Here is a 19,040-nt window from a genome sequence, read left to right on the forward strand (position 1 = left end):
CAAAGTATGGACAATACTAATACTTACTATCGCAAACCAAGAAGACACAATTCAAAAAACGCAAGAGGCGCGGGGGCCGCAAGCACCGCAGGAAATTTCCGAATGGCTACCCGCAACAGGAAATAACATCTACTTTTCAAGGTGATTTTTTCTAACGTTTATAATATTTCTAGTTGTAATCTTTCAGTGGAACAATTGCAAGTTCTTTCTCTGGGACTTAAATATGCACCGGATCAACGGTTTGACCTGTTTCATACATTAATGGACGTTAACAGATTCATTCGTAACCTAACAGTTAAAAGACATTTCTTTGGACAGGAATCGGTTACAACTGTGGGTGTTTCTGCTGTTCAGAATGAATATTGTGATCTCACATTTAATGAACAATGTCTATTGAGAAATTTGAACGATCTAAATAATCTCAATGTATCCATGAATAGAGATGTAAATCAAGCTGAACAATTTAACACAAAAAATCCATTATTCTATCCCATTCAATCGAGAGTGGATTGCATGGACAGATTTCAAGCTGTTATTGAACGGGATTTGAGATCCCTAGATATATCTGTTCAGCAGAAAACATGTAAAGGTAATCTCAATTCGAAGCAGCGTAAAGCTCTTCAAGAAATCAGAAACATGGACGAGATCACTATAAAAAAGGCAGACAAAGGTGGTTTAATTGTAGTGATGGATACATCGACATACAAAGATCAAATTAATTGTCTGCTCAGTGATAGTACGACATATAGGAGATTGCCTTCAGATCCCACACTTTCTTTTAAGAATGAATTGTTTAGCCTAGTAGATGATGGTGCAGCTTTGGGTATACTAACTAAAACGCATGTGAAATATTTGAAGGTGGGTCACCCTATTATACCTACGATGTACGGCTTGCCCAAAGTGCATAAGGGTCCTACACCTCCTCCAACGCGTCCTATTATATCCGGGATGGGTTCCCTTATGGAACATTTAAGTCAATGGGTGGACTCTTTGTTGCAGCCTCTTGTCATGAGAGTTCCAGGATTTCTGAGAGACTCAAGGGATGTTTTGCACCAACTTTCTAATACTGTATGGAGTGACAGTTTTCATTGGATAGGCTGTGATATCATCTCTCTTTATACATGTATTCCACAGAATATTGTCATTCAAGCGCTTGAATTTCATCTGCACAAATATAGCAATTATACTATTGATTTGTGCTATTACATTATGCAAGCTATCTATTTTCTGATGACTCACAATTATTTTTCTTTTGACCAACAGTTTTTTCTCCAATGCAAAGGAGTCTCTATGGGAGGTAAACATTCACCATCCGTGGCCAATTTGGTCATGTCATATTGGGAGGAATTGTTTCTATACTCGGACTGTAATCCGTTTTTGTTGGATATATTCTGGTATGGCAGATACATCGATGATATGCTCCTTATTTGGAGTGGCGATGTATCTGCCATACCGGAACTTTTGAGTTATTTTAAAGGGAACCTGTCACCCCCGTTTTTTCAGATTGAGCTATAAATACTGTTAAATAGCGCCTGCGCTGTGCGTTACTATAGTGTATGTAGTGTACCCTGATTCCCCATGTATGCTGAGAAATACATTACCAAAGTCGCCGTTTTCGCCTGTCAATCAGGCTGGTCTGGTCAGGTGGGCGTGTTCACAGCGCTCTTTTCTTCCCCAGCTTTCCGTTGGTGGCGTAGTGGTGTGCGCATGTCCAAGGCTTTGGGAAAATGGCCGCCGCGATCTCTTGTGCGCACGCGCGGCATCCCGCGGCCATTTTCCTGAAGCCCCGTGCAGCAGAGCACTCCATCTGCGCACGCGCGGCCCCAGGAAGATGGCCGCCCCCACCGATGAAAGGGATGACAGCGCAGATCGCGCGCTGGGTCTTCACGTGGGCGCAGGGAATTCGGACCTTGGACATGCGCACACCACTACGCCACCAACGGAAAGCTGGGGAAGAAAAGAGCGCTGTGAACACGCCCACCTGACCAGACCAGCCTGATTGACAGGCGAAAACGGCGACTTTGGTAATGTATTTCTCAGCATACATGGGGAATCAGGGTACACTACATACACTATAGTAACGCACAGCGCAGGCCCTATTTAACAGTATTTATAGCTCAATCTGAAAAAACGGGGTGACAGGTTCCCTTTAATTCCAATGAATTCAATCTTCATTTTACCTGTAACACTGATTCACATGTAATTTCTTTTTTAGATCTAACGTTGCGTGGTATTGTAGGTGATGTTATCACCACTTCCACATATTGTAAACCATTGTCGGGTAACAGCATCTTGCATGTGTCTAGTAGCCATCCTGGACATACTATTAAGTCTATACCAGTAGGTGAATTAACCAGGATAACTAGAAACTGCAATGATGCTGGTATTCTCAGGCAAGAAATTGATTCGTGCTGCAAGAGACTAGAAAAAAGAGGCTACACTAATTGGTCGCTTGATAGAGCTAAAAATATAGTGAAAAAGAAAAAACGGAGCGATATGCTCTTGCCAAAAGATAAGGAGAGGAATTCTAATCAAAATCAAGAGATATTTTGCTCTATTAAATACAGTCCTCAATATAATTGTATTAAATCTCTTATTCTAAAAAACATTCCTATTCTATATGAGGACGAAATTCTTTCCAAGATTTTGTCTTCAGGGTGTCAAGTGGTTGCAAAGAAGGCCACCACTTTATCTGACATTCTTTCTCCCAGTTTTTTCAATTCTGGTAATGTCTCTCGCACCTGGTTATATCATACAGGTTTTTACCGCTGCGGTGCCCCTAGATGCCGAACATGTGCTCACTCTGTTGTTGCACATTCTTTTCATGATAGCGACAACAGACAGGAATATAGAATTCAGCAACTTATTAATTGTAACAGCAGAAATGTGGTATATATGATAACATGCACAAAATGCAAACTGAGTTATATAGGTTGCACTACTCGTACGCTTAAGATCCGTATTTCTGAGCATATTACTGACATTGTTGTCTCTACTGATAGTAATCGCTCCATGTCTTATGCCTCTAAGCATTTTTTTACCTGTCACCAGAGGAGCACAGCATTTTTCCGGGTTGTCGGCATTGAGAAGCTTGCGATGTCAGCCAGAGGAGGAGACTTCAAAAGACGCTTAATGACGCATGAAGCTTACTGGATGTTCTGCCTTAACACTTGCTATCCTGCGGGCTTGAATGCTCGCAAAGAAATCATGTTCCACTATTAAGATATCAACATTGTTTAGCTTGTATGTAATGTTTGATGCACTTGTATGTTAATTTTCCTCTTTTTCTGTAATTTTGATGTTTTTATTGTGTATATTCACTTGTGTCAGGTGATAGGTTTACTCACTGTGATTTGTCACAGCTGCTATTTAACCATACTGTGATGCATAGTGAGCAGCTTTGAAAAAGAACTCATTGTTCGAAACGCGTAGCCTGCTGCTACTCATTCTCCTGTGAACCATGTCATTGGACTTTGGATTTTATCCTCAATAAATCTTGATATTTTTGGAAGCTGGATTTCTTTTCCTGTTTGCCTCATCGTTCCACGTGATGACTGCACGGTATCCGGGCTTCCCCACAACAAATGCCTAATAGGTGAGCTGGTTTTTCACCATTTTTCCTTGTTCAAAAATTTGTTGAACCTGGCAGTGATAATAGACGTAATACATTTTAGGTCAACATTTAGTAACGATATGGGTCTGTAATTTTTGGGGTACAGGTGGTCTTTTTTTGGTTTGGGGATCACTGTCACATGGGCAATTCTTTCTGTTAGAGGCAATTTTAATTAGTGAGCCAGTAATAAACTTTTTGTGTGCCAACCAAACAAATCCAGGAGATGTGTCCCCATAATGTTAGTTAGGACGGAAGGGTTGGTGAGCTGGGATTCGTTCAATCTCCATTTAAATAATCTACAGGTGGTAATATTGAATTTGAAAGCCAACAGGACCACATCATGGTCAGACCACGATGATGGAATGTGGCGGACAGTACCATTTACCTCATTAAGCGTAGGATTTTTTTTACTATCGGCTTTTGCTATGTCTCAGCGCTTCTGTACGCTGCTCTCTAGTTTTGGGTTGGCGGTGAAGTTGAAATCACGGCACCAGATGATGTGATGGTATGTACTTTAAGTGGGGCAAGTCTTGATAGGATTAATGGAAAGACTAAAGTTTGGGAGGTTGCAGGTTAACAATACAAATACTCAGGCCCTGCGAGGCTCCAAGAAGGATAACAAATCTGCCTTCAGGATCTGAGTGTGAACTAAGAAGCTGGAATGGAAAGCTATTTTTAATAAAAGTGGCTACGCCTCTCGTTTTACGATCCCAGGTCGACATGTAGCATTATGAATAGTTGGCATTATTATTGGAGAAATGGGTCTCCTGAAGACAGATTATGTCTGGCGAGTGTTTCAAATAGTCAAGAAAAGCCTTTTTTTGCGCTTTAGGGGCGAGTTAAATGCCCAAACATTATGTGAGATAACTCTGCACATAGTTAAGTAGATATTTACCGCTGATGAGTAAGAAGATACGGGTTACGCTCCGGCTCATGTCCCCATCACGCAGCCGCTGGGATAGCTGAAGCATACGGTAATGGTCTCTATCAGAAAATAGTAGGGAAGTCACAAACAAGGGAAAGACGAAGACAATTAAAACATTGAACATTTTTAAATGGGTAACAAGCCCGAAAAGTATGGCGATCTGGGTTTCCATATTAAGAGGAGAACCTGGTGTCACCAAGTTTGGGCAGCATGCTATGAACCCGGGAGCCAGACCCTTAGGAGAGAGGGGGAAAAAAGAAAAAGAGGAGAGGGGGTGGGGGGGGGAGGAGATAGAGCTGCGGGGGAAGGTGGGAAAGGGGTGGCGGAAGCAGGGCATAGGAAGGAAAGGGTGGAATCATGAGGGGAGGAGGTAGGATGGGGCTAGGAGGAGGTAGGGTGGGGCTGGGAGGAGGTAGGGTGGATCTGGGAGGAGGTAGGGTGGGGCTGGGAGGAGGTAGGGTGGGGCTGGGCGGAGGTAGGGTTGGAGTGGGAGGAGGTAGGATGGGGCTGGGAGGAGGTAGGGTGGGGCTGGGAGGAGGTAGGATGGGGCTGGGAGGAGGTAGGGTGGGGCTGGGAGGAGGTAGGGTGGGGCTGGGAGGAGGTAGGGTGAGGCTGGGAGGAGGTAGGGTGGGGCTGGGAGGAGGTAGGATGGGGCTGGGAGGAGGTAGGATGGGGCTGGGAGGAAGTAGGGTGGGGCTGGGAGGAAGTATGGTGGGGCTGGGAGGAGGTAGGGTGGGGCTGGGAGGAGGTAGGATGGGGAGGAATCCAAATAAAAATGTAAGGGTTTAGTGGGTCTGTTATATTATGACCGAAGCCGGATAACTTTATAGTGTGTTGGAACTAATCTACGGTGTCCAGGTAGAGCCAGAAAAGGCTGGTGCAGGTTTCTTTGTGTCCTTTTTCCTTTCCCTTTTCTCTCCCCATTCTCCCCCCCGAGAGTCATCACCTCCCGAAGGCGAGAGAGGAAGGCCGGGAAAGATGTTCCGTATACGGGTGTAAACTGGAAACACTTAAGATGACTAATAGCATCATAAACATTGCCATTAACTTCCAATTGGGGAAACATGTAGGTGAATCGAGTCAGGTGATCCGTGCATTTTGGCTCCTTGTTCTGGGGGGATTCTTCCATTCTCTTATTGGCCGCGGTTTTCGTTGTGGTAGTGATGGTGCGTCAATAGAAATTGGAACCCCGGCTCAGGTCAAGGCCTGCTTCCCCTCCTCCAGTGTACGACAAATATACGTTTGGGAATTATATGTAAAGGTTAGAGCAAAGGGGAAGCTCCATCAATATTTAATTTGCGCCACTTGAAGGGCTACTGTAATGGGCTTGAGAGATCTCCTCCTGGCGAGCATAGCTTTCGCTATATCAGCATAAATGTCCGAGTTTGGCAGGCCAGGCAAAATGGGATTCTCCCTTGTAGTGGTCAGGATTAAATCACGTGCTTCCTCATAATGCAATTTCTAAATTACATCTCTAGGCATACCGCTGGCGCGTGGCTCACCCAGGGCCCTGTGGATTCTGGTGGTGTGGAGCATGGCCGGGTCTGTGTCAGGTAGCAGCGCAGTGAAAAGGGCGGTAGCCGCGTCTTTAAGTGCCACTATATTTTCAGGGAGGCCCCGAATTCGTAAATTGCTTCTGCGCGATCTGTTCTCGTAATCTTCGCATTTGAGCTTGAGGTGTGTTGTTTGAGAATTTCCTGATCTTCTTCCAAGGCATCTGCTGTGGCATCCATCTTTTCCTCCAGGCTGTTCGTTCGCTGCATAATGTCTTGCAGCTGGGAGGATATTTTCTGCATAGCAGAGGTGAGTTCTGACCGGAATGTCTCTTGCAGGGATTTAGTGAGAGCCGCAGTGGAGATCACCGTCTCCACATGTGAGGCAGTTTCTTCCTGCTCTGCGTCGCCATCTGTGTTCCCAGCTAGGGCTGGGGAGGGAGTTATTGCGGCAGCCATCTTGGGAGTGTTACCGCTCAGAAGAAGCTCCGTGATATTGCGACTTGCTGGCTGTGCTGCGCTCCCTTTCTTCAGCATCACCGGTGAAGTACCTCCTGGGGGAGCGAGGGGTCCGACAGTGGTGAGGTTAGCGTGCTTCGGTCGCTGAGTGGGGTCTAAATAGGCTGGCTGGCCAGCGGAGCACAGCAAAACATGTCCGTCACTGCCAAGGTCCGCGCATGTGCCCTAAGACTTTATTGCATTGCTAGGTCCTGGAAACGAGAAACACCTTACCATGGCTTTCAGGTACACATGAATTGTCCAATTTATGCGCTAAACTTTCTCAATTTTTCATATTTGTAGTGCAGTAATGCAATTCAATTTTCATTTTCCATATTTGCAAGTTTTGGCGCTACAGCGTGCTGCCTTTTTTGTTTGAGTGTATATGAGTTGGTGACTCTAGGTTCAGCACCTGTTCACGCTTAGTCTATGTTTGGATGTGACGGTAAGTTTTTTAAAATTTGTATTCATTAGCCTTCTGACTGAGCACTCCGCCTTTTAGCCACAGGTGTTTTTAATCACAGCAGGACCGCTACCCCTCCACAGAGATATAGATTTTAGTCTAACAGAGGATTCATGTTCCCATACAGATGAAGACTTTATTCTAAGAGAGGAAAGGCATTGCTAGGTCCTGGAAATGAGAAACGCCTTACCATGGCTTCCAGGTACACATCAATTGGCCAATTAATGTGCTGAGCATTCTCAATTTTTCATATTTCTAGTGCAGTGATGCAATTCAATTTTCAAATTTCATATTTGCATGCTATGGTGCTACAGAGTGCTACCTTTTTTGTTTGTATGTATATAAGTTGGTGACTCTAGGTTCAGCACCTGTTCACACTTAGTCTATGTTTGGATGTGACGGTCAGTTTTTTTAAAATTTGGACCATTTAGAAAAGTCCATCCCTTTCCTGGTCATATCCATCAGAGGTTTGGCCATTACCGAAAAGGTTTTGATGAACTTACCGTAGTAGTTGGTGAAACCCAAAAACTTTTGTAATGCCTTTAGGTCCTCAGGAAAATCCCAACACCACCTGGACTTTTGGTGGATCTATGCGAAAACTGGTGGATGATAAGACATAACCCAGAAAAGGGATCTCCTCAACCTGCTCCTCAATTTGACAAACAATTTATTATCTCTGTGTAGCTGAAAGACCTGCCTGAAATGTACCTAATGTGACTCGAGTTAAATTAATATATTATCAAGATAGATCACAGCAAATCTACTTGCCAAGTAACTAAAAAGGTAATTAACAAAGTGGTGAAAGATCGCAGGAGCATCAGTCAATCCAAATGGCATCACAAGGTTCACATAGTGTCCCTCTGGTGTATTAGAAGCAGTTTTCCACTCATCCCCCTCCTTTATGTGAATGAGATTATACGCCCCCCTGAAATCCAGTTTAGAAAAATATTTTACTGCTACAATCTGGTTAAAGAGGTCAGGGGTGAGAGAAAGAGGCTATGAATACCATACCGTGATCTGAAAGAGTTCATGGAAATCTAGGCAGGGGGGTAACCACCCCATCTTTTTTCTTTACAAAGAAAAACTCTGCAACAACAGGGAATGAGGATGGTCTGATATGACACTTTGGCAAACTTTCCGTGATTTAATTCTTCATGGCTTCCCTCTCTGGACCAGTGATATTATATAGTCTGCTCTTTGACAGTTTAGCACCTGGAATAAGGTTAATGGCGCAGTCATAAGGAGGATATGGAGGAAGTTCTTGTAATACCTCTCTGAAAACATGTCCCCAAAGACAGACAGGTATCCAGGCAGAGATTGGGTACCCATCCTGGCTAGCTGTGTGCCCAAACAGTGTCCTTGACAATACTCGCTCCATTTACATGCAGCGCCCCAGGGTCCTGGTCGTTACAGTAATGTCATTCTTCCACCAGGGGGAGTGATGTTACATCTGAAGGCAATAAAGGAGACCTCTTTACCAGGTATCACAAACCACACAACACACTTCACACTCCAATCCACCAGGGGGAGCTATGCTCCTATTTATTAGGGCACTCTTCACAATTAGGTAAAACTGGTGGGCTGGATAGGAAGTTAGGCAGAAGCGAGCTGGGTTTCACCCAGGCAGCACCAGTCTGGTGGACGCTGGCTGGGTTTCACCCAGTAAGCTGCTATCTGAGCTTGGCTCGGGTAGTGGGTCCCTGACAGGGGTGGGATCCTGTCAGAGGCCTAGACAGAAGGACACGGAGCTGCGCCTGCTTACCAATGCGGCAGCATCCTAAGAAAGAGACATTGAAGGGAATCGTATTGTAGAGTGAGAGAAACGAAGTCATAGCAAAAGGAGAGGAAACCAGAAGGAGTTCTGCCCTGTAAAAGGCTGCCACCTTTCTGAGGCGCAGGATCCGGTAGCCGGAACACCGAGGGAGTAATCGTCTCCAAGCCTTGCTCCAGAGACCAAAAAACAACTCCGTATAGTAATGGATAATAAATATAACTAAACAAATGAAAAAACATCAAATGTAAAAATATACACAAAATCCATACCAGACAGGGGTAAATATAAATGTAAATTTTATTGAAAATACTAGATATTAAATATTTAAACAAAAGGCTCTCTGCTCTCTGTCTGCACGCCTGTCGCTGTGATGTCCCAAGGTACTAGTAGTAGTTGTTTTTCGGTCTGTTTTCGGTTTATATGTGTTGGCTGACGGGGGATGCCTTTTGGTAGCTCTCAGGGTCTTCTTTTAGGTTTATTATTATTGCTCCAGAGACCGGCAGGACAGCTAAACCAATATTAGTTGCCCGACCCATACCCAGGAGGCACGGTGGCAACGATGGGAGGCCGGGATATCCTAGAGCTCCTGTAAAAAGCATCAGGCCACCAGTCATACGAGTTTGTGCTATCCTATCCATCAGGGGGACAGAGAGAAAGAAATAACATCTAGAACACCAACAGCAGTTGTGAGGACCTTACCGAGACGCACAGCAGGGAGGTTCTACAACACCCAGGCGCTAGTAGGAAGGCTACGGATTTCCACCTGGATAAGGGGACTCTGGATTTGCCTTCAAACCGGCCGGACTCTGCCTGCCCTGTGATCTGGCGCTCCGGGCTGAGGATACCATCTGAAGTCTTCAGTAAAAACGTAAAGAGACTGCAATCTTGTGTCCTCGTTTTTCACTACGCCATTCACCATCCACCATCTACACTCTGGGAAGCCCTTGGGACATACTTCACCTGTGGGAAGGTATACCATCTAGCTGCCATAACACCACCCCAGCGGACCCCTTATAGCAGCGTCTGTCACTCTGACCGAATACCACAGGTGACGTCACGAACATTATCCCTTTAAAGACCTTTCCCCAATTTACAATGGACGTCCCGAGGGCCACGGACCGGGTCAGCCACCGTGACATCCCCATCGAGAACCGAAGGGCCCGGTACCGAGTACCCCGCCTCCCTAGACGGGGTGATCCATACACATCTCATGAGTCTGCCAATCTACCACAGGATCGAGCAGAGGGAGCCAAGAAAGTCCAAGAACCACAGGAGAGGGCAAACCCTCTAGCACATAACAGTCAATAAATTCTGAGTGCACGGCCCCTACCTATAGATTTAGCCCCTAGACGGCTTGAGTAAAATACCCCTGTCTCAAGGGTGAGTAGTTAATGACGATTATGGGTATAGGTTTGGACGGTGTATGTCAATTGAGGACTCTGCCAGGGAGACGCAGTCAGGGGTCATCAAGTGCATGACCCAGCACTTGGAAAAATTAATCAACCCTCCGGAGCAATAGAGAGTCAGCTGGGAGAGAAAATGCTTATGCTTGTGGGTTACTCTGAAGGAGCGAGATTTATTATCCCTACTCGTTGCTCTTCAGTTCCTGATGAGTGAAGATGTAACTTAAAGTATAACTTACAGGTCTCCCTGAAAACAACAAACTTATCACGCTCCCAAGGCTTGTCAGGCCCTCAGTCTGTACCCTTCCCCCACTCAGGGAAGCAATGAGTAGTAGTCTATGGCTATACACCAACCAGAGTAACAAGGTAATACTGTCAGGAAATAGTATGAACTCATTATTTCAGTTACACATACAGAGCTCTCAGCTTCAGTTTCCTCTGCCTGCATGTGCCTGTGTGCGATTTCACATTTCCCCCTCCCTCCCCCCTGCTATATAGCTGTAATGTGAGACCAGCATGCCAGCAAGGTTCACTGAGGAGTTTTATGGCTTTTAGGTGGGAAAGCCAGTCTTTTGTCTGAAACCATGTGTTCCTTTGTGTATCAGAAAGTTATTCAAGATGGAATAATTCCACCCCAAGTAGTGACATAGATCTGAAAGTTATATATTTGTTATGTGCAACAATAAGGCTCCTAACTGGTAGGTTTCGGGAGCCCAGCGTGTAGCAGAAAGTAGAAACGCATTACTACGTAACTGGGTCACCCCATGTCTATACTTAAATGAATCCCTAGGTCACACTGAGACCCGGGTTTCGTCTTTCTGCAAGGTTTATTCGGATGATGGTTTTTCATATACTCAAGAAAGAGGAGTGCATTTCATAACTCAGCCCACTTAGTGATGTCATGACCAGAGGGCATATCTTAACCCTGCTGAGTTATGAGTAAGTCTTTTGCTGGGGAATTCAGCTACAACAGGCTGTGCAATCTGACCTGAAGATAAGTGGGGAAGGTCCCCTCCCCCAGCCACCACACGGCGTACCATTGAATGATACGAACGAACCGTAAGTCGATTTTCACCATTAATCCCATTTGATTTGTAATTGTACAGTACATACAATACTTGTCTACTTTTATAATATCCTTTTACCCTCTTGTAAACACTGCCTACCTTTTTGGAGTAAAATATATAAAATTACTAACTTCCTTTCTCCTTGCTCTATAACGTACTGTCACATCCTCTGAAGTGAATTATGCTACTGATTTGGGTCGGCTCTGGACCCATTATTAAGAAATCAGAGCGGATTTGTCCTGTGCGTTTGGGAGACCTTGTAGTGAAGGATGGCTTGATAATTATTGTTCCCGCCTGAGTGGGAGTAGTTAAATTGCCCTCGCTGCAGTGTGCCCATTAGCCAGTACAAAGTAAGGCAGCCTTTCTGGAGACAAATTATCCTAGGTGCAGTACCCGGTCTGACCTGAGAATAAGGGGGGCTGCAAGTTCCAAACCGGAACTGGGAAGTGGGATATAGATAAATCCCCTTCAGAAAGAACTGGGCAACCAAATAACCCCGGTTCATGACATATTAGTGTGAGCGGTGGGGATGATAGAGATATCCTCCCTGGGATCCATGACAAATACGAACAGGGATAAAGTAAAATACCAAACATACAAATATACTCGCACAGACAAAAGAGTGGAACACCGGCGAGTGAAGGATGGGAAAAACCAAAGAAGAAGAAGAAATGGATTAGCACACAACCAGAGCCAAGCAACAGCCACAAGATAAATCCACCAAAGTACTCCTTAAAAAACAAACTCATCCAAGCTACTGAATCATGCAACATAAGGCTAATTATGGCATTTCCTGATTGCCAGGGCCCACTTTATATAGGAAAGAGGAGCGGCCAACACTGAACAGCTGAGAGCCTAAGGAACATAAGCTCCAGGAGCCTCACCTGAGCAGATTAACCCCTGCACTGCTATAAAATAAACCTGCACTATTTAATATGAGGGTGAAGTGCTTCTAGTCAGTGCTGGAGTAGGATAAATCAGACACTGCGGTCTTCTGTCTCCTCTCTGTCGCAGTAAACCCATGACAGTCAGCCACTGCTAACGATGTCAGCCCCGAATTCCAGGGCCCGGTGATGCCAGCCCTCAGCGCCAGCTCCCAGTAAGAATGCCAGACCCCACTGTCAGCCCATGCTAATGATGCCAGCTCCCAGTAACAATGCTAGACCAAGTGCCAGCATCCAACAATGTCAGCCCCTGGAAGTGATGCCAGCCCTAATGTCAGCTCCTGGTAACAATGCCAGCTTCCGCTGCTTGCCACCGGTAACAATTCCAGCCCACAGTAATAATGCCAGCCCCTGCTAAGCATGCCATGTCCCAGCAAGGTTGCCAGCCTCAATGTCAGCTCCCAGTAATGATGCCAGACCCCTGTGCCAACCCCTGGGAGTGATGCCAGCCCTAATGTCAGCTCTCGGTAACAATGCCAGCTCCCAGTGTCGGCTACCAGTAATGATGCCAGCCCCTGCTAATAATGCCAGCTCCTGGCAATGTTGCCAGCCCTAAAGTCAGCTCCCAGTAATGATGCCAGCCCCCAGAGCCAGCCCCCTGCAACAATGCCAGTCCCAGTGCTAGCGCTTGTAGTGCTGCTTACCCAGCAGAAGACTGACACCTGAGAGTACTAGCGCGCTTCATCCTGCCTCACTGCTCATGCTTCCTCTTATCCATCCACTGCAGCAACGTAATGATGGTAGATAATTAACCCTTCACTTACCAGATGCAGGAGGAGCTGGAATGTCCGGGGCCCGGGAGCTGCATGGATTTCCACAGGAGCTTCAGCCACACATCCCGCAGGTCCTCGGACTCTGCACTCTGCATGTAAGACACAAGGATCAGACACCCAACATCTGGGGAATAAGCCCCTCCCCTACTATTCCCTGGGTGTCAGCGGCTCAGTGTATAGGGGGTGATTATTGGTCGCGGACACCACAGACATGGATAGGTAGACAGAAGTAATGGCAAACCAGCTAGTCCACCGCACCATCACAGCCTGCACTACTGGAAGGATGGGGGCATGGCCCACAGCCACCTATCCAAGCTCTTTTATCCTCTCCCTTCTTGTATGATTGGCTGCTTTAGGCCACACCTCCACTTCCTGTCCTTTCCCGTCCCCCAAGGAGCTAACCAGTAATTTCTTCCTTCCATTCTTCATGACAATCTCAAAGGGGAAGTCTCCATCAGGACTGGTGACGCTCCGCACCGACTGAACCTGCAAGGACACAGTCACACATCATGACACATTACCAGCTGTAGACGTTACATGGAAAGTGGTGACAGCAATACAGCAGTACCACGAACGAAGGAGCATGACAGAGGAAACACGGCAGCGCTATACTCACAGAATACATGTAATATTGACCCCGCAGACATGCCTGCAAGGCAAAGCAAGAATCAAAGGAGGGAAAAAAGCACATCCAAAAACTAAGGTTACACATATACATTATATATATATATATATATATATATATATATATATATATATACTGCTCAAAAAAATAAAGGGAACACTAAAATCCCACATTCTAGATATCACTGAATTAAATATTCCAGTTGTAAATCTTTATTGATTACATAGTAGAATGTGTTGAGAACAATAAAACCTAAAAATGATCAACGTAAATCACAACTAATATCCCACAGAGGTCTGGAGTTGGACTGATGCTCAAAATCAAAGTGCAAAATGAAGTTACAGGCTGATCCAACTTCAGTGGAAATGCCTCAAGACAAGGAAATGATGCTCAGTAGTGCGTGGGGCCTCCACGTGCCTGTATGACCTCCCTACAACACCTGGGCATGCTCCTGATGAGGCAGCGGATGGTCTCCTGAGGGATCTCCCAGACCTGGACTAAAGCATCCGCCAACTCCTGGACAGTCTGTGGTGCAACATGACGTTGGTGGATGGAGCGAGGCATGATGTCCCAGATGTGTTCAATCAGATTCAGGCCTGGGGAATCGGCGGGCCAGTCCATAGCTTCAATGCCTTCATCTTGCAGGAACTGCTGACACACTCCAGCCACATGAGGTCTGGCATTGTCCTACATTAGGAGGAACCCAGGGCCAACCGCACCAGCATATGGTCTCACAAGGGATCTGAGAATGTCATCTCGGTACCTAATGGCAGTAAGGCTACCTCTGGCGAGCACATGGAGGGCTGTGCGGCCCTCCAAAGAAATGCCACACCACACCATTACTGACCCACTGCCAAACTGGTCATGCTGAAGGATGTTGCAGGCAGCAGATCTCTCTCCACGGCATCTCCAGACTGTCACGTCTGTCACATGTGCTCAGTGTGAACCTGCTTTCATCAGTGACGAGCACAGGGCGCCAGTGGTGAATTTGCCAATCCTGGTGTTCTGTGGCAAATGCCAAGCGTCCTGCACGGTGTTGGGCTGTTAGCACAACCCCCATCTGTGGACGTCGGGCACATTTGTGGACTGCTGTAGGTCATCTTGCAGAGCTCTGGCAGTGCTCCTCCTGTTCCTCCTTGCACAAAGGCAGAGGTAGCGGTCATGCTGCTGGGTTGTTGCCCTCCTACGGCCCCTCTCCACATCTCCTGGTGTACTGGCCTGTCTCCTGGTAGCGCCTCCAGACTCTGGACACTACGCTGACATACCCAGCAAACCTTCTTGCCACAGCTTGCATTGATGTGCCATCCTGGATGAGCTGCACTACCTGGGCCACTTGTGTGGGTTGCAGAGTCCGTCTCATGCTACCACGAGTGTGAAAGCACAACCAACATTCAAAAGTGACCAAAATCAGCCAGAAAGCATTGGTACTGAGATATGGTCTGTGGTCCCCACCTGCAGAACCACTCCTTTATTGAGGGTGTCTTGATAATTGGCAATAATTTCCATCTGTTGTCTATTCCATTTGCACAACAGCATGTGAAATTGATTGTCAGTCAGTGTTGCTTCCTAAGTGGACAGTTTGATTTCATAGAAGTGTGATTTACTTGGAGTTATATTCTGTTGTTTAAGTGTTCCCTTTATTTGTTTTAGCAGTATATATATATATATATATATATATATATATATATATATATATATATATATATATATATATATATATACATATCTCCTCTACAACATCATACAAACCTTCCATATAACATGTGTGATATTACACGGGGGAGTGTCTCTATTACATTTGTGATACACAAGGGGTGTGACTGCATTACACATATGATATTACACGGTAGGAGCATCTGTATTACATGCGTTATATTACATAGGGGAGTATCAGTATTACACATATGATATTACACAAGGGGGGGTGACTATTACATGTGTGATATTACACGGGGGGGAGTGTCTGTATAACACGTGTGATATTACAATGAGAAGTGTCTGTATTACACGTGTGATATTATAGATATTATAATGGGGAATGTCTGTATTACCCATGTGATATTAGACAAGGGGAGTAACTGTACTACACGTGTGATATTACACGGGGGGGGAGTGTCTGTATTACACTTGTGATATTATAAGGGGGACTGTCTGCATAAAACGTGAATATTATAGTGGGGAGTGTCTGTATTACACGTGTGATATTACACTGGGGCGTGTCAGTAGTACACGTGTGCTGTTACACAGGGTAGTGTGTTTTACACGTGATATAAAACTGGGGGAGTGTCTGTATTACATGAGTGATATTACACTGGGTAGTGTCAGTATTACATGTGATATTACACGGGGTAATGTCTATTATATGTGTGATATTTAAACTGGAGGAGTGTCTGTGCTACATGTGATATTACACTGAAGCAGTGTCTGTATTACACGTGTGATATTACACTGGGAGAGTGTCTGTATTACATGTGTAATATTACTCGGGGGAGTGTCTGTATTACGCGTGTGATATTTCATGGGGGAGTGTCTGTATTACATGTGTGATATTACTCAGGGGATTGTCTGTATTACACATGCGATATTAAACGGGAATATTGTCTGTATTACATGGGTTATATTACTCGGGGGAGTGTCTGTATTACATGTGGGATATTACACAGGGAGAGTGTCTGTATTACACGAGTGATATTACTAGGGGAAGTGTCTGTATTACACGTGTGTTATTACTCAGGTGAGTGTATTACATGTGTGATATTACACGGTGGAGTGTCTATTACACATGTGATATTACACGAGGGAGTGTCTGTATTACATGTGTGATATTACACTGGGAGAGTGTCTGTATTACATGTGTGATATTACTCGGGGGGAGTGTCTGTATTACACATGCGATGTTACACGGGAAGATTGTCTGTATTACATGTGTGATATTACACGGGAAGAGTGTCTGTATTACACGTGTGATATTACTAGGGGAAGTGTCTGCATTACACGTGTGTTATTACTCAGGGGAGTGTCTATTACATGTGTGATATTACACGGTGGAGTGTCTATTACACATGTGATATTACACGAGGGAGTGTCTGTATTACATGTGTGATATTACACTGTGGAATGTCTGTATTACACATATGATATTACATGAGGGAGTGTCTGTATTACACATGTGATATTACACTGTGGAGTGTCTGTATTACACGTATGATATTACATGGAGGTGGGTGTCTGTATTACACATGTGATATTACATGGGGGAGTGTCTGTATTACATGTGTAAGATTACACAGGAGGAGTGTTTGTATTACATGTTTGATATTACATGGGGAAGTGTCTGTATTACATGTGTGATATTACACAGGGGAGTGTCTGTATAACACGTGTGATATTACAATGAGAAGTGTCTATTACACGTGTGATATAATGGGGAATGTCTGTATTACTCATGTGATATTAGACAAGGGGAGAGACTGTACTACACGTGTGATATTACACGGGGGGAGTGTCTGTATTACCCTTTTGATATTATAAGGGGGACTGTCTGTATTACACGTGAATTTTATAGTGGGGAGTGTCTGTATTACACGTGTGATATTACACAGAGTAGTGTCTGTATTAAACGTGATATTAAACTGGAGGATTGTCTGTATTACACATGTGATATTACACGGGGGGAGTGTCTGTATAACACGTGTGATATTACAATGAGAAGTGTCTGTATTACACGTGTGATATTATAATGGGGAATGTCTGTATTACTCATGTGATACTAGACAAGGGGAGAGACTGTACTACACGTGTGATATTACACGGGGGAGTGTCTGTATTACACTTGTGATATTAGAAGGGGGACGGTCTGTATTACACGTGAATTTTATAGTGGGGAGTGTTTGTATTACACGTGTGATATTACACTGGGGAGTGTCAGTAGTACACGTGTGCTATTACACAGGGTAGTGTCTGTATTACTCGTGATAATAAACTGGAGCAGTGTCTGTATTACACGTGTGATATTACACTGGGAGAGTGTCTATTACACATGTGATTACTAGGGGAAGTGTCTGTATTACACATGTGTTACTACTCAGGGGAGTATCTATAACATGTGTGATATTACACGGGGGAGTGTCTGTATTACACGTGTGATATTACACTGGGAGAGTCTGTATTACATGTGTAATATTATTGGGGGGAGTGTCTGTATTACACGTGTGATATTACATGGGGGAGTGTCTGTATTACATGTGTGATATTACTCGGGGTGGTGTCTGTATTACACATGCGATATTACACGGGAAGATTGTCTGTATTACATGTGTGATATTACACGGGGAGAGTGTCTGTATTACACGTGTGTTATTACTCAGGGGAGTGTCTATTACATGTGTGATATTACACGGGGGAGTGTCTATTACACATTAGATATTACACGAGGGAGTGTCTGTATTACACGTGTGATATTACACTGTGGAATGTCTGTATTACACGTATAATATTACATGGGGGTGGGTGTCTGTATTACACATGTGATATTACATGGGGGAGTGTCTGTATTACACATGTGATATTACACAGGGGAGTGTCTGTATTACATGTGTGGTATTACACGGCAGGAGTGTCTGTATTACATGTGTAATATTACACGGCGGAGTGTCTGTATTACATGTGTGCTATTACACGGCAGGAGCTCTAAAAAACTATAGGGAGAAAAATACTTTATCTAAAAAACTAATTAAAGCTGCCAAAAAGGAAACAGAGAAGCACATTGCTAAGGAGAGTAAAACTAATCCCAAACTGTTCTTCAACTATATCAATAGTAAAAGAATAAAAACTGAAAATGTAGGCCCCTTAAAAAATAGTGAGGAAAGAATGGTTGTAGATGACGAGGAAAAAGCTAACATTTTAAACACCTTCTTCTCCACGGTATTCACGGTGGAAAATGAAATGCTAGGTGAAATCCCAAGAAACAATGAAAACCCTATATTAAGGGTCACCAATCTAACCCAAGAAGAGGTGCGAAACCGGCTAAATAAGATTAAAATAGATAAATCTCCGGGTCCGAGTGGCATACACCTACGAGTACTAAGAGAACTAAGTACTGTAATAGATAAACCATTATTTCTTATTTTTAGGGACTCTATAGCGACAGGGTCTGTTCCGCAGGATTGGCGCATAGCAAATGTGGTGCCAATATTCAAAAAGGGCTCTAAAAGTGAACCTGGAAATTATAGGCCAGTAAGTCTAACCTCTATTGTTGGTAAAATATTTGAAGGGTTTCTGAGGGATGTTATTCTGGATTATCTCAATGAGAATAACTGTTTAACTCCATATCAGCATGGGTTTATGAGAAATCGCTCCTGTCAAACCAATCTAATCAGTTTTTATGAAGAGGTAAGCTATAGGCTGGACCACGGTGAGTCATTGGACGTGGTATATCTCGATTTTTCCAAAGCGTTTGATAC

General features: G+C 44.6%; 1 protein-coding gene across 6 annotated transcripts in view; it reads right to left on the reverse strand.

Annotated features, from left to right (window-relative positions):
- The window catches only part of LOC138662793 (uncharacterized), a 177,831-nt gene that overhangs the window by 86,574 nt on the left and 72,217 nt on the right, over positions 1 to 19,040 (reverse strand). For all 6 annotated transcript variants that reach the window (XM_069748739.1, XM_069748742.1, XM_069748741.1 and 3 more), the window contains exons 3-5: positions 13,570 to 13,602; positions 13,356 to 13,439; positions 12,945 to 13,042 (exon numbers count right to left, since the gene is read on the reverse strand). In XM_069748739.1, the coding sequence (XP_069604840.1) occupies positions 12,945 to 13,042; positions 13,356 to 13,439; positions 13,570 to 13,602 (215 nt within the window). The remainder of the gene's footprint in view (positions 1 to 12,944; positions 13,043 to 13,355; positions 13,440 to 13,569; positions 13,603 to 19,040) is intronic.

This window comes from Ranitomeya imitator, chromosome 2 (genome assembly GCF_032444005.1).
Source record: "Ranitomeya imitator isolate aRanImi1 chromosome 2, aRanImi1.pri, whole genome shotgun sequence".
In the NCBI taxonomy this organism is placed as follows: Eukaryota; Metazoa; Chordata; class Amphibia; order Anura; family Dendrobatidae; genus Ranitomeya; species Ranitomeya imitator.